At 38.6% G+C, this 14,589-nt stretch overlaps 1 protein-coding gene across 1 annotated transcript in view; it reads left to right on the plus strand.

Annotated features, from left to right (window-relative positions):
• The window catches only part of CFAP54 (cilia and flagella associated protein 54), a 377,376-nt gene that overhangs the window by 324,402 nt on the left and 38,385 nt on the right, over window positions 1-14,589 (plus strand). Inside the window, exons 66-67 of the mRNA XM_015431414.4 lie at window positions 5,620-5,758; window positions 14,360-14,434. Of these exons, the coding sequence (XP_015286900.3) occupies window positions 5,620-5,758; window positions 14,360-14,434 (214 nt within the window). The remainder of the gene's footprint in view (window positions 1-5,619; window positions 5,759-14,359; window positions 14,435-14,589) is intronic.

The following is a 14,589-nucleotide window of genomic DNA, read 5'->3' on the forward strand; positions in this document are numbered from 1 at the left end:
AGGAGACCTGCTAAAAGGCACTTCTAGAAGAATCTTCCTTTTGTTTAGAGGAATATTATATTGCAGTGGTTAAGAGCATGAACTCTGAATCCTGTCTGCTTCATTCAAATACCAGTTGTGCCCCTTATTACCTTCACAACCTTGGGCAGTTTATGTAACCTCTGTACTTCAGTTTCCTATTAGTAAAATGGAAATAATACTAATAATAGTACAGAGGGTTGCTGAAGGAACAGTTCATACATGCTTCATAGAGATTACAGAGAGCACAAGATGTTGTCTGTACTATATTTTGCCTGTAGTTTCAGTGTGGTTAAAAAATAATTTAATGTGGCTTTGTATGGAGTTTCAAAATTAAGCCCAAGCTCTACTACCTCCCTTGGCCCACCTTTCCCTCTGTGCCCAATCAGAAGTCTCTGCTTCTTCTAGGTTGTTTTCCTCCCTCTCCATCAAACAGGTCATATCTCTTAGCTTTTTGCTCATGCCTCATTTCTCTCTTCCTGTTTCACTTTACAAATTTCCTTGTTGTTGTTTTTTAATTTATTACTTAGTTTATTTTTGACTTCACTGTTCATTGCCCTTCTGACCTTATCCTCCGTTTCCTTCATTTAGGATGGAAATGATCATAACTGCTCTGCCTGCCTTTCAGGGTTATTGTCAGGACCAAGATAGACAGTGTGTGAACATGCTTTGAAAAGCTTAACCACTAATGCCTGTTCCATCAATGGCTTGGTAAACAGAGAATTAGTGCTTCTCTGTCCTTCCTTTGAGAGTCTTGTTTATGTTCCATGATTTTCATTTTGAATGACTTCTTGGCATCACCATGAAAGAGACAAAGGCTGTTTCAAGAGCTGGAATATTTTCAATTATTCAGTCAATTTATTTGTTCCTTCTTTTCTTTCTTTTCTCCTCTTCTCTCCTCTTCTTCCCTTCCTTCCCTCCACTCCTCTCCTCTATATTTTCATTCAATTTATTTTCTTCCTTGTTTTCCTTTTCCTTTCCATTTCTTTTCTTTTTTTCCAAGTGAAATGGTTGAAAACTTAGGTACAGGCTATAGAGCAGCATAGCTAAGCAACAAAATCAGGTAATTCTACACTTGCTTTGTAAATCCGGAAATGTAGATTTTTTCCAGCCCCACATGATGAAAATGATTATAATTTCTATAAAGTAGAAAATCATCAAACTGATAAGCTTCTTTCTTTTATTCCAGAAAGTTTTGAATTTTGGTGTATTTCTGATCAATAGTAGGATTAGTAAAATTAGTGACAAGCCGCAGCCACTGAGGCCATCACAAAGGACCATGCCCAACAATCTTTTATCTCCTTGTCCTTTGGTGGCACTGTGAAAATAAACTATTTCTTTCATCCTGGGTGGCATTCCTTGTGTTCTTATGAGGCTCAAGATTAGTACGTGGGAAACTGGTCCTAATCATCCTTTGGACCAAAGTAGAAGTAAGAGTAAAGCAAAGTAGGAGTAAAACAGGTCAGAAAAACATAGGCCAGAGAAGAAGAAACTTGGATAACCTGCAAATTGGGAAATCCTCCTTTTATAATTCACTTCCTCATCTCCTAGTTAAGTTCTCATAAGAAAAAGTATATTTTAATCCTTTGCATTTTTTTACAGCAACAAAGGAAACAATAGTGTTCTTAATGAACAGACATAAAGCCTTCTGTGTAGTTCTATCTAAATTGTGCTGTTGTGACCAAGATCAAGTTCCCTGCCTACTGCCTCTGCCTTCAAACCTCCAGTCATGCATGTTTCTACTTGCAAATTGGTCCTGCCCTCCAGGCCATGGCAGACTCTGGGAGAGAGTGCCTAGGAGTCAATAAATGAGAGCAGAGGCTGTGGGGAGCCCAGACGGGATGATAGATGCTTGTTTGTGGTGCCAAGGTTTAAAAAGCTGGAGCAGGCGTTGACCTGGAGGACAGAAATGAAGAAGTACATGGGAGGACAGGGAGGTGAGGGGCAAATGTATGCCAGAGCACAAAGGGAGGAAGCGAGATGTAGGCAGGTGCAGTCACGGGGTCCAGGCCTCACACCAAGACTCAGGTCATCCGATGTTGCTCTTCGCATGAGGACTCAGCCTGCTTTGCCTGGTCCCAGATGGCTGTTTGTGGAGCTAGATGGGGCCATTTACTCTGCCAGCGCAGGCAGTGAAGTTCTGGACACTGATTTACAATCTGCAACCCAAATGTCAAAGAATGGTTTATCCTTCCTAGAATCCCAAGTATTATAAAGGAAAGCTATGCTATTTGTGGAAGACAAATAAGACTTCTTTCTCTAGGTATTAGAATAAAAAAAAATGGCATTTTAGAAAACTATCTTTCCTTCATGTAGTTCCTTGTGGTTAAGAACATACATACTTATGTCGTTTCATCCTTACAAAAGCCTTATGAATTGGATGAAGTGGATTTTCTTATTCCAGTCTTACAGTAGAAGGAACCTCAGGGTCAGAGAGGTTAAGTGAGTCGTCTAAGGTTTCATGGCTAGAGTTTGAAGGAACCAAGCATGACTCACCAACTCTTTCACCTCCTCATCTTCTTTTCTCTCCAATGCATCAGGCACCTTTTCCAGCATTATTGGAGATGACTCTTTTTTTTTTTTTTTTTTTAAGTTTTACTTTAAGTTCTGGGATACATGTGCAGAACATGCAGGTTTGCTACATAGGTATACACGTCCCATGGTGGTTTGCTGCACCTATCAACCCGTCATCTAGATTTTAAGCCCCACATGCATTAGGTGTTTGTCCTAATGCTCTCCTTGCCCTCGTCCCCAGCCCACCGACAGGTCCTAGTGAGTGATGTTCCCCTCCCTTTGTTCATGTGTTCTCATTGTTCAACTCCCACTTATGAATGAGAACATGCAGCGTTTGGTTTTCTGTTCTTGTGTTAGTTTGCTGAGGATGATGGTTTCCAGGTTCATGCATGTCCTTGCAGAGGGCATGAACTCATTCTTTTTTATGGCTGCATAGTATTCCATGGTGTATATGTGCCATATTTTCTTTATCCTGTCTATCATTGATGGGTATTTGGGTTGGTTCCAAGTCTTTGCTATTGTAAATAGTGCTGCAAGGAAATAAGAGAGGACACAAACAAATCTTAAAACATCCCATGATCATGGATAGGAAGAATCAATATCGTGAAATTGGCCATACTGCCCAAAGTAATTAATAGATTCAATGCTATTCCCATCAATCTACCATTGACTTTCTGCAGGAAACATATGTGTGCACATTTCTTTATAGTAGAATGATTTATAATCCTTTGGGTATATACACAGTAACGGGATTGCTGGGTCAAATGGTATTTCTGGTTCTACATCCTTGAGGAATTGCCACACTGTCTTCCATAATGGTTGAACTAATTTACATTCCACAAACAGTGTAAAAGTGTTCCTATTTCTCCACATCCTCTCCAGCATCTGTTGTTTCTTGACTATTTAATGATTGCCATTCTAACTAGTGTGGTTTTGTGGTTTTGATTTGCATTTCTCTAATGACCAGTGATGATGAACTTTTTTTCATATGTTTGTTGGCTGCCTAAATGTCTTTTTTTGAGAAGTGTCTTTTATATCCTTCGCCCACTCTTTGATGGGGTTGTTTCTTTTTTTTCTTGTAAATTTAAGTTCTTTGTAGATTCTGGATATTAGATCTTTGTCAGATGGATATATTGCAAAAATTTTCTCCCATTCTGTATGTTGCCCGTTCACTTTGTAGGTTACCCATAGTTTCTTTCGCTGTGCAGAAACTCTTTAGTTTAATTAGATTCCATTTATCATTTTGGCTTTTGTTGCAATTGCTTTTGGTATTTTAGTCATGAAGTCTTTGCCCATGCCTGTGTCCTGAATGGTATTGCCTAGATTTTCTTCTAGGGTTTTTATGGTTTTCGGTTTTACATTTAAGTCTTTAATCCATCTGAGTTAATTTTTGTATAAGTTATAAGGAAGGGGTCCAGTTTCAGTTTTCTGCATATGGCTAGCCAGTTTTCCCAACACCATTTATTAAACAGGGAATCCTTTCCCTATTGATTGTTTTTGTCAGGTTTGTTTGAGATCAAATGGTTGTAGATATATGGTGTTATTTCTGGGTCCTCTGTTCTGTTCCATTGGTCTATATATCTGTTGTAGTACCACTACCATGCTGTGAGGGTTACTGTAGCCTTGTAGTACAGTTTGAAGTCAGGTAGCGTGATGCCTCCAGCTTTGTTCTTTTTGCTTAGGATTGTCTTGACTGTACGGGCTCTTTTTTGGTTCCATATGAAATTTAAAGTAGTTTTTTTTCCAATTCCGTAAAGAAAGTCAATGGTAGATTGATGGGAATAGCATAGAATCTATAAATTCCTTTGGGCAGTATGGCCAATTTCACGATATTGATTCTTCCTATCCATGACCATGGGATGTTTTAAGATTTCTCTTATTTCCTTGAGCAGTGGTTTATAGTTCTCCTTGAAGAGGTCCTTCATGTCCCGTGAAAGTTGTATTCCTAGGTATTTTATTCTCTTTGTAGCAATTGTGAATGGGAGTTCACTCATGATTTGGCTCTCTGCTTGTCTATTATTGGTGTATAGGATGACCCATTTTTTAATGGGTAAGTCTTTCAAGTAAACTTTAACAACAAATCTTTGCATTTAACTGTTGCCTTTTTAACAGAAAAGTTTCTAAGACATACTATATAAATTCACATCCTCTCATATGTAATTACATTTTTAACTTTTTATTGCTGAGAACTATCATTAGGATAATCAAGTGTTGCATAATGCTGCAGATGAGGATGCTGTGGAAAATTGGAAGTTTGACAATTTTTTGCCTATGTTCCTGATGTCAGTTTGTTTTTGGGATCATTTGCTTCTTTTGCATAAAAATTTTCTTCCTTCCTTGAATGGAGACATGCATGTGCACACACATATGTAAACACATGTGTGCTGTGCCTGTAGTGTGAAGTCACCGAGGTCATGCAGGTGGCTGTTTGCCTTTGTCAACTGTAAGCCTTTCCACCTTCTGCCTCCACTCCCCTGGTCCACTCTGCCTTCAGGGCAGCACTGTTTGCTGGCCTGTGAACCCTGTCTTCAGCATCATTGCTGGTGCCCTCCTTTGGCTGTTACTTTTCATTTTTCTTGATTCTTCTCCCTACCTCCCTTCCTCCACCCTCTTCACTCCCATTCCCAACACACATGCAATACACTGAATTGTTATGGGTCCCTTGACTGACCTTTTAGAGTCATTGCTAACTTGTCATAATTCTTACCTGCAGGTCAGCCAGACAGTTAGAGCATGGCATTAAGACTTCCACAGGAGTCAGTCTTTTGTTATTGCCTAGATTTTGTTTCACCACATAGATAATTATTTTCTTTATTTTCATCTTCAGCAATATTTTAGATGTGTGCCTTTTTTTCATTGTGCTTTTGCAATTTCTAATTATGTTTTTATCTGCATGTATAACAAGACCATAAACATAATGAAAGTTAAGACTGTGTCTCTTTGCTCATGTTTCTTGAACTTGGCTGTATCAGAAATCTATTCATTAAATAACTGAGGCCTTACTTTATATAAGTTACTGATTCTGCAAATAAACAAATACCTTTCTTAACTCTTCTAATAAAATACATATATATTTGTTATTTTCAGGGTTATTGCAATTCATGAGAAATTATCTAATCTTGCTCAAATAGCTGAAATATCATTGCCTGCAGCTCCTGAAATTACCTCAAATGAAAATATATATGAAATGGAAGTAGAAGAGGAATCAGTTGATAATGAAATGGAAGTAAGTTGTTAAATAATGGAAAATGACATTGCTGTAGATTACCTTTCACATCCTCAAAGCAGAACTGTGTGACTGGACTTGAACTCTGTGATTCTTCTGCCCCTAGTTTATTCAGAGTAGGAGACATGACTCAACTTTTTGACACATATGTAGTGTGTCTTCTGAAGTTCTGAGGGTCTTCTAAGCATTTGAATTACAAGAATTTGATGGTGAATGAGCACAAACCAATCCAGATTAATCGTTCTGCTATAACTGTGAATCCTAATAAATAATGCTTTGTGACTTTGCAATATTACTTTTATCTTTTTTCACTCTAAATCTATTAAACACTTTTATTACCCAAATAATATGTGAAGAAAAACTAGAAAATATAAATAAGCATATTTTTTTCAGAATTTTTATATGCATATATATTTTTCTAACAAAAAAGGCTATTATCCACATAGTATGCTATTAAGTCTAATCACACAGCTGAGTTGTTTTTCTGATGACCGATGTTTGTGTTTTAGAGGAGATGGGGGTTTTCTGTCCCGTCCTGAGTTCTGAGTTCTCCTGGGGCACAGGAGACAGTTATATGGAGACCAAAATGTCAGCATCATTACTGATAAAGCTGATTAGTGAACATGGCTTTAGATCTGTGGCCAAATGAGCACATTAACATTTTACCCCTGAATTAGCCAGACTTGCCCACCTAGTCATGTAGTCATCTGGCACACCTGTGTCACCACAGGGTTTCCCCATTTCTCTTCTGCCCCACTCAAGTTTACTGCATGGAGAGCAGAGAATAATAGTTCTGTAGGTAGGGTGTCTCCAAAAAGTATAAACAAAGATAGCCCAGAAGGGGCTGAGCCTAGCATGCTCTGTTGCTTTTCCCAAACTCATTGATAAGATAAGTCAGTCTACTCTTTTGTGGGTAAATCCAAAAGAAGCTGGAAGTGTCTTGCCTTCTTTGGGAGAGATATGGAAATTCCTTACCCTTTATGGAAATGAGAAGGGTAGGTAACCTATGCTCTCCCCTAATTACCTGTTCTTTAAATTACCATTTGTACCTTAATTTCTTGAGAAATATATTCTGTACTTATTGTAGCTGTTTAAAAGATAGATCTAAAAGGCTTAAAATGAAAAAAGGCAATCTGTTGCCCAACCTCTGCTCAATCCACAATTCTGCTCTGCAGAGGCAACCACTTTCCACTTTTAGCTGCTGCTTTTGTTATTTGCTTTCACATCTACAAATAATATTCAGTATCAGTCATGAAAGATGGGGTAACAAAAAGCCTCCAAATCTGAGTGAGTCAGCTGGGGACCTGCTTCATGTCTCCTCATGCCAGCATCAAGGTGGGTGGCACATTCATCATGGAACATCACCAGTCACTGTGGCAGGTGGGAAAGAAGGGGCACATTACACACTGGCTCATAAAACTTCCATCATATCACTTCCACTAACAATTAGTTCATTAGCCAAATAATTTATATGCTGTACCAACAATTGTGCCACCAGTTTGGAAGACAGAAAGCCAGACAAAATGAAGAATCATGCTGAAAGCCAGAAAGTATTGTTTATTTTTGGAGGTATCAATTTTAGACAATATGTATTGAATCCCTGTCTGATATATATATGGATTTAGCTCACTTATACTTCTCCCCAACTTCTTCCTTTCCCTTCCCTTCTATATGTTGTTACATCACAAAATTTAATTAAATCAATATTCAGTGTTATGACCCTGTAAATGATGTTCACAGCTGAGTCAAGTAGTGTACTATAGTTATTTCCCTTTCTTTTGTGTTTGAATTTTTCTTGACTTGTCTTTTATTCTTAATGTTTTCTCAGTCATTACTTCAGAACTTTCATATGTTCATCCATAGATTTTTTTACTCAAGTATTCATACTTATCAAATAATGTCTCAAACTCATTTTCCTCTGAAGCCTCCCACCCAGTTGAAGACTGAATGCTCTCGTGCCTGCTGCATAGCCCTGCTTCTGGGCCCTCTGTGTGACACTTTTTGGGTTGAGTTCCCAGCTACTTGGGTCCCAGTCTCACTTTTCCACAACTCTTGCCTACGAAACAAAGTTTATTCATCATATCTTCATTCAACATCTTTTGAATGCCTCCTACTTGCCATGGTGTGGGAATCGGGGATGAGCAAGACACAGAGAGAGCCCTTAGGAGCTTATGGTCTAGTGAGAGCAATGGGAGAGGCAGACTCTTGCCTTACTCTGCTGATATCAGAGCAGAGAAAGTACTTAATTCTACCCATCTCTCCTGCTTTTAGGATCTTCTCTTTATTTTTGGTCTAGTATATCTTTTTTAGTTAAATCATTTTTTGCTAGGAATATTTAATTGGGTATCAATAACAAAACATTTTTAATTCTGAAAGAATATTATTGGTTTGGCTTTGTTTTCTTGTTTACCTCATCTATACACTTTCATTATGTGAAAGTATAAAAATCAGCAACTTTCCTGATTTTTAGAAGATACTTGTTGGCATTTTTAGTCTGAATTCATCAGTAGAGTGAATGAATGCATTTTTCATTACTGTAAAAACAGCAAGCCTAACCATAAGAGAATCTACTGTGCAATCACAGTTAGCCTTTGCAAAATGCCACTTTTCAGCATTTATGTCTTCTGTGCTCTGTGGCTGGGTATATCATGGAGCAGATGTCTTAGAATTTTGGTTGCACATCCTTTTCGGTGTCCTCAAGTGTTGCAACATGAATTATGATGCTTTATGATGTTCTGAGTACTTATAATAAATCCCTCAATATATCAGATAGCTCAAAGTATCTCAAACTTGGGAGGTTTTATAGCTATAGCTGTAGATATAGATTTATTTTATAAAGTGCATGATTGCCCTTTCATGTCTATTTCCAAAAAGAATTCAGCTCTCTATTTTTATACTTCTTTGGTGGAATACCTACAATGACAGTTTTTAAGCCACATACCAAATTTACCATATTGCTGTTTTTGAGTTGTAGTCTAGAATATTCTTTGCTGAAATCGTCCCTAAATTCACTACTATATAGTTCATGTATGGAAAATGATTATTTTCCTCTGAACCCGTTTTCAGCTTAGACTGTCTGAGGCAGGAGAGTGAGCATCTGTTAGAGTAAGGATTCTAGATTGTGCCCTCTGCCACTCAGCTTTACTACTGAAGGTCCGTCTCTTAGCTTTTCCTGGAGCTAATTTTCCTCTCAACTCCAAAATGATCTTTACATTCAAATCCTGCTCTGAGATGGAGAGATGGGCTCTTTGGGTGGACTGAGAGTCACCAAAACATCCTTGGTGGGCAGATGTAGATATCGAATTCATCACAACTAACCCAGCATCTGAGCCAAGAGGTTGACTATAAATATAAACAAATAGGAAATAAATGAGGTCGAGGGTATGGTGGTGTCCGAAGAGAAGTGGAGGGAGGAATCTGGAGGGTCTACCTTGCCTTAACAAAGGCTTATGGCTTGCTTTCCTGTTCCAGCTGAAATGGTGGGCATGCATGGGTCAACCCTCGAGTAGAACAAACTCTTTTGACTCTTGATGTTCTTCTTTGTGTTTTTGAATTTGTTTTATTCTCCGACCTAGAAAGTGTTTCTTCAGCTTTAACGTGGGGTGTTTTAGATATTTTCTGGCTCTGTTAGTTCTATATACAGAAGAATGTCACCAGACAGAAGAAATGCTGATATTCGTTTAGGTGAATTGGCAAGCAAATTAGCTCACAGTGTTTGAAAGTTGAGAAATGAAATTACATATAAATTTTTCTTTTTTCCACAATATTAATGAACACTTAATTTTTTTTAGAAAAAGAAGCTTGATTCTGGGCTGTATCAAATAAATTCCATTGACTAAATCTGCTAGTTTGTTGTCATGACAACCTTCACATGGAGCTAATTAGAAGTTAACTAGGACACTTCTAAAGAGATTGATTCTGGTCTGGAATTGGACAGGATTTCATAGCCTCCATAATCTAATATATTTATTTCTATTACAGTGTAGATTGTTGGTGGGTTATTGAATATAAGGGTGCAGAAAATGTGTCTTTGATTGATATGGGGGGAAGGTAGTGAATCTTGTTTTCCTACTCACTCCCTTTTATGTTTTTCCTCCAAAACCCTAGGGTCCAGAATAAGCCAAGAACTTCAGAACACATATATTAATTTAAGATGTATTGGGAGGACTACAGAACAGTTGTTCCAATCACTGTTGGCTTGAAAACCTGTGTGTCCTTTTTTCTAAAGTGAACAACACTGGCTCTGAATGGCTGAGTTATTTTAATCTGTCATTCACAGTTTACGGGAGTGTTCAGAGCCTGTCAGGTGTTCTAAAGTGTATGGAAGATGCAAACCACCCTGATTTTAAGATGCATACACCTTATTTGGAATGGTAGCATACTGATATGAAAAGTTTAAAATATGTTTGCCAAGTCACCTAAGGTTAGTTCAGCAAACATTTATGAAATGCCTGATTGTAAGACAATTAAAATTAATATATAGGCAGTATATCCCAACTATTAAAGTACTGTGAGAACACAGAGCAAGATACAATTGGAAATTGGCATCTTTAACAAATTCTTTTTGAGGAACTATTATGTGCAAACTATTTCCAGGCTTGAGGAGGTGAGAATGTACAGAAATCAATATAGCCAGGTCCCTGTCACAGAGGAGCTTAATCAATGTACAAATATGGCCATAGTTACCCAGATGTCATTCCTAATGAGCCCAGCCACCCAGTAGATCTGTCTTAAGAAAGTGTGGCAGTCAGTCTGACGTCCAGAACCATTGAAAATAATCTAAATCTTTCCAGTCTCTTATAGGAACATCTCAGGGGGAATCCTTTAGAATACACAGAAAAGTTTCTGTTAAATCCTCTTTTCCCCAGCTATCTTGCTCTCACAGCTCTCTGGCATCCATAGCAGGTGTCTAACATCTGTCTCATTTGGCTCAAACTCCTACACCTTTTCCTCCAACTCAGTCTATACAGAGATTTTTGTTTCTTTTCTCCTTCCCAGTCTGGCTCAGCAATTTATTATATCGTTCAACTTAGTACCTCTGGCTTCTTCCAGTTTTCCTGTTTCCCCATTATCCTCATTCTGCACTGTATGGAAGGGTAGAGTTGTAGAATCCTTCCTTCTTGGCAGTGGGGTTACTGATGCAAACTCTTCTAACCAATTGTATTTAAAGTCTCATTTACATAGATCGTGTGTGTGTGTGTGTGTGTGTGTGTGTGTGTGTGTGTGTGTGTTGAGAGAGAAAGTTGAGCTAGACTTTGTGCTTGCTTAAATAGCTCAGCAGCATTTTCTAGCCCTTCTAGATGGAAATTAAGGCCATGTTTCCTTGCATACCCAAATATCCTATATCGTTTAGGCAATTAGCTGATTACTTGTCTCTTCCTCTCTCTTGACTGTGAATTCCTTTGCTCAGAGGGTGTATTCATCAGTATATCGCCAATATCTAGCCCAGTAACTGAACCTTAGTGCTTCCTTAATAGTTGTTTGTGAAACTTCTAGTTGGAGACTTGTGGAGAAAACTCATTCCAGACTGCAGGAGATGAGATATGAAGTCATGGAACTGAATCTCATATTCAGGGAACAATAAGACATCAGTTGTGGCAGAAGTACAGGGTGAATGTAGTGGGAGATGATCGCGCAGGAAGACTGGGTGGAATTATGTGCTTCCTCTGCTCTGATCTCACCACCAAGTGCTATAAGAGTCTGTCTCTCCAATTGCCCCCACTAGGCCATGAGCTCCTTATGTGGTCTCTGTGTTTTTTTCATCTCCTATTCCTCCTTTGTGGCCTATAGGAGGAATTTGATTGATGTTGAATGGATACATGGTGAAAAAGATTTTGTTCTGTAAGAGAGGGCTGTGGGAAAGCAGGACTGGATCTGGGGGGCTAGGACAAGGTAGGGGCAGCACCTCACCTGGAAGGGCAGTGCATGATCCACCCGATGATTTGCCAAGACAATCATGGTGGCATGTGAAGGAGAGATGAGGGAAGCAAGAGTTTGGAGGCTAGAAAGCAACTTAGGAAGTTCCCCCCCACACACACATATTATAGATGAAGGAGAATGATGATTTCAGCTAAATCTAAGAATTGGATTTAATATCTTGAAGTCACTCAGAGGGCCACTGCTCATAGAAATAGCAGATACTCTTTTTAAGGGAGAAATGGCAAAGACTGAGCAACGGTCATTCTGTGCCCTCCCAGCCCCTCGCTAGCTGCAGCACACGTGCATCCAACCGCTTTCTGGCTAGGACTGGAGAGCTCCCTGCCTTCCCCTTCTTCATCTCTGTGGTAGCAAGGTCGCACAAGGAACTCACAGCCCCAACCTCAAGTCAGCCAATTTCAGAACATGTGTATGCAGTTTACCTCAAGTAATGCCAGAGTAAAAGTATGTCATTGAAGCAAAATTTCTGTTTGAAAAATGTTGAGCTGAAGCAGGCAAAGGCGTTTTTCAGGTAGCATTGCTCTCTTCATCTGTGATGTGAATTGATTAATGACATAGACAGTATCATTTTATTTCATGGCTCTTGATGAAATCCTTACAATAACCCATCATGCTGTTGAAATCTTTTATTTAGACCGAAAGCATACCTTACCTAAGCACTCAGTTGGAAATACAGATCCATAAGGGGTATATAGGAGTGGATGTGTGTTCCTCTCTATCTGGCAAAGTGGACCAGGGGCCTGGCAAGATCAGCACAGGACACTGGTGTACCCTGACTAGTGCTGGGTAGTCTGCTTGCCCTCCATCACTTTTAGATCCACAGAAGCCAGCCCACTTCTAGACGTAATCACTTCCTACCCAAACTGTCTGAGTGGCATCCTCGCTGATTTCTCTGTCTCTTTCCAGTGCAGTTCACTGCTAAACTGTGGTCAAATTATCTTTTCAAAGCAATCTCTACCATTATGCCCTCAGTCCAGTCCTGCTCTGTTCTCTATACAATAAAATCCAAATTCCTTACTTTTACATGACCTGTTAAAAATTTACCTCTCTGGTGAGAACTCTCGCTGCCATGGTTCCTATACACACCTGCAATGAAGATCATATCACCATATCAGAAAATTCCTTGTGTTCCTTCAATGTCCCCTGCTCATTGCTTGTGTATGATTCCCCCCACCCCTCCGGCCCCACGATGCCCTGGTCCCCAGTCTCTACCAGTTGAAATTGCACTATTTTTTTCAAGGCTTAGTTCCTATGACCCTTCCTCCAGGAAGTCTTCCATGTTTATAGTACTAAGAATTATTCTCTTCCACATCTAGAATCCTAGACCCTGTCATAACTACCTGTGTTCTGAGCACATTCTGCTTGGTATTTTATTTAGTTATATATGAATCTGTTTTTCTGAGTAATTATAAATATTTGGAGGAGAGGGTCTGTTTCTTCATCTTTGTGTTCCACAGCACCTAATATAATGCCTTGAATATATTTGTTAAATTGAATTGAATTATCTATGGTTTTAGAACCCTGAAATTTGGCCTTTTCCTTGTTTTTGCATTTGTTTAAACTTAGATATAATGGAGTTTTGGGGTTTTGAGTTCAGGTGTTGTTTGCTTTTTTATTTCAAGTTTTTAACCAGTATTGCTCAGTTATTTAAAAGTTAATGTATTTTTATCATTTTAATATTCTAAATGCTGGTAAATGTGTATATATATTTTATATATATATGTATGTATTATATATAATATATTATCACAAAGCAAATTTTTGCTTCCTTCAGTACCAGACACTGGCAACATTGTGAAGTAGGCATAGTTAATTTCTGACAATCATGTAGTCATGACTTCTTCAGTTGTAAGTGAGGAAGAAACTACTTACACTAACTCAAGTCAATTAGGTTTGGTAGGTAGGTAGTGTTTGTCAGGATGAGTTGAGTATGGTCATGCATAGACAAAGACTGGAACCTGAAACAGTGGCCTCACAGAAATTTGAACTGGCGGATCAGGAGCCAAGACTGTGCTCAATCCTGCAGGAGGCATGAGTTCTCACTCATCTCCATCTTCTCCTCTGTCCTCTCCCACATTGGCTTAGTGGCTGCCTTCTCCAACCCGGCATCGGGACCTTTCAGCTCATGCTGTCAATACTGACTGTATGTCTCTCATGTTGTTCTTCCTTACATGAAATCATATGATAGGGAATCTGATGGATTCAAACTGTCTATGGGTAGGTCCCTTGTGGATTGGCTGTCCACACATGAACATGGCTGCGTCCATGCAGCAGGGCTGTGGGCAGTGTCATCATGCTGTTGACTCTTTTCCTTTTCATTTGCTCTTCCCCTGTCTTCCGTAATTCCCAGTCACTCTTTGCTGCAAGCCCTTTCAGGCATCTGAAACTCTTTATTCCAGGGCTCTCTTCTCAGAAGAAAAGTAATTTTTCAAAACCTTATTTAGAAAAATAATTATTTTCAAAATCTTATTTTGTACAATTAGATACAATTCAAACAAGCCTAATTATTTAAGGAGTTATGACTTCTGAGTCCTCTGTCTTATCCTGGAAACAAAGGTTAGGTGATGATCAAGAAAAGACAAATGAAATAGTTTATAATTAAATAGGTAATTTTAGGTTTCTAATAATATCAACCTCACTGTATTACTATCTTCTTATTTCTAGGACATGATTATTCAATGTTGCTCTGAAATAGCATCTCTGTTTTCGAATGATAAAGAGCCAACACCACTATCTGAGGTATGTATTTCTCCTTTTAAATTGTATCGAATTCACTCACAATTATTATTGCTATGGAAAAGGAAATATAGAAAACATCTAATTGTAAGTATCAAGAGCCTAACCCTCCTTATTAATGAGAAAAAGTGATAAACATGAGTTCACAATAGCACGTT

The sequence above is a fragment of the Macaca fascicularis genome, chromosome 11, assembly GCF_037993035.2.
Source record: "Macaca fascicularis isolate 582-1 chromosome 11, T2T-MFA8v1.1".
NCBI lineage: Eukaryota > Metazoa > Chordata > Mammalia > Primates > Cercopithecidae > Macaca > Macaca fascicularis.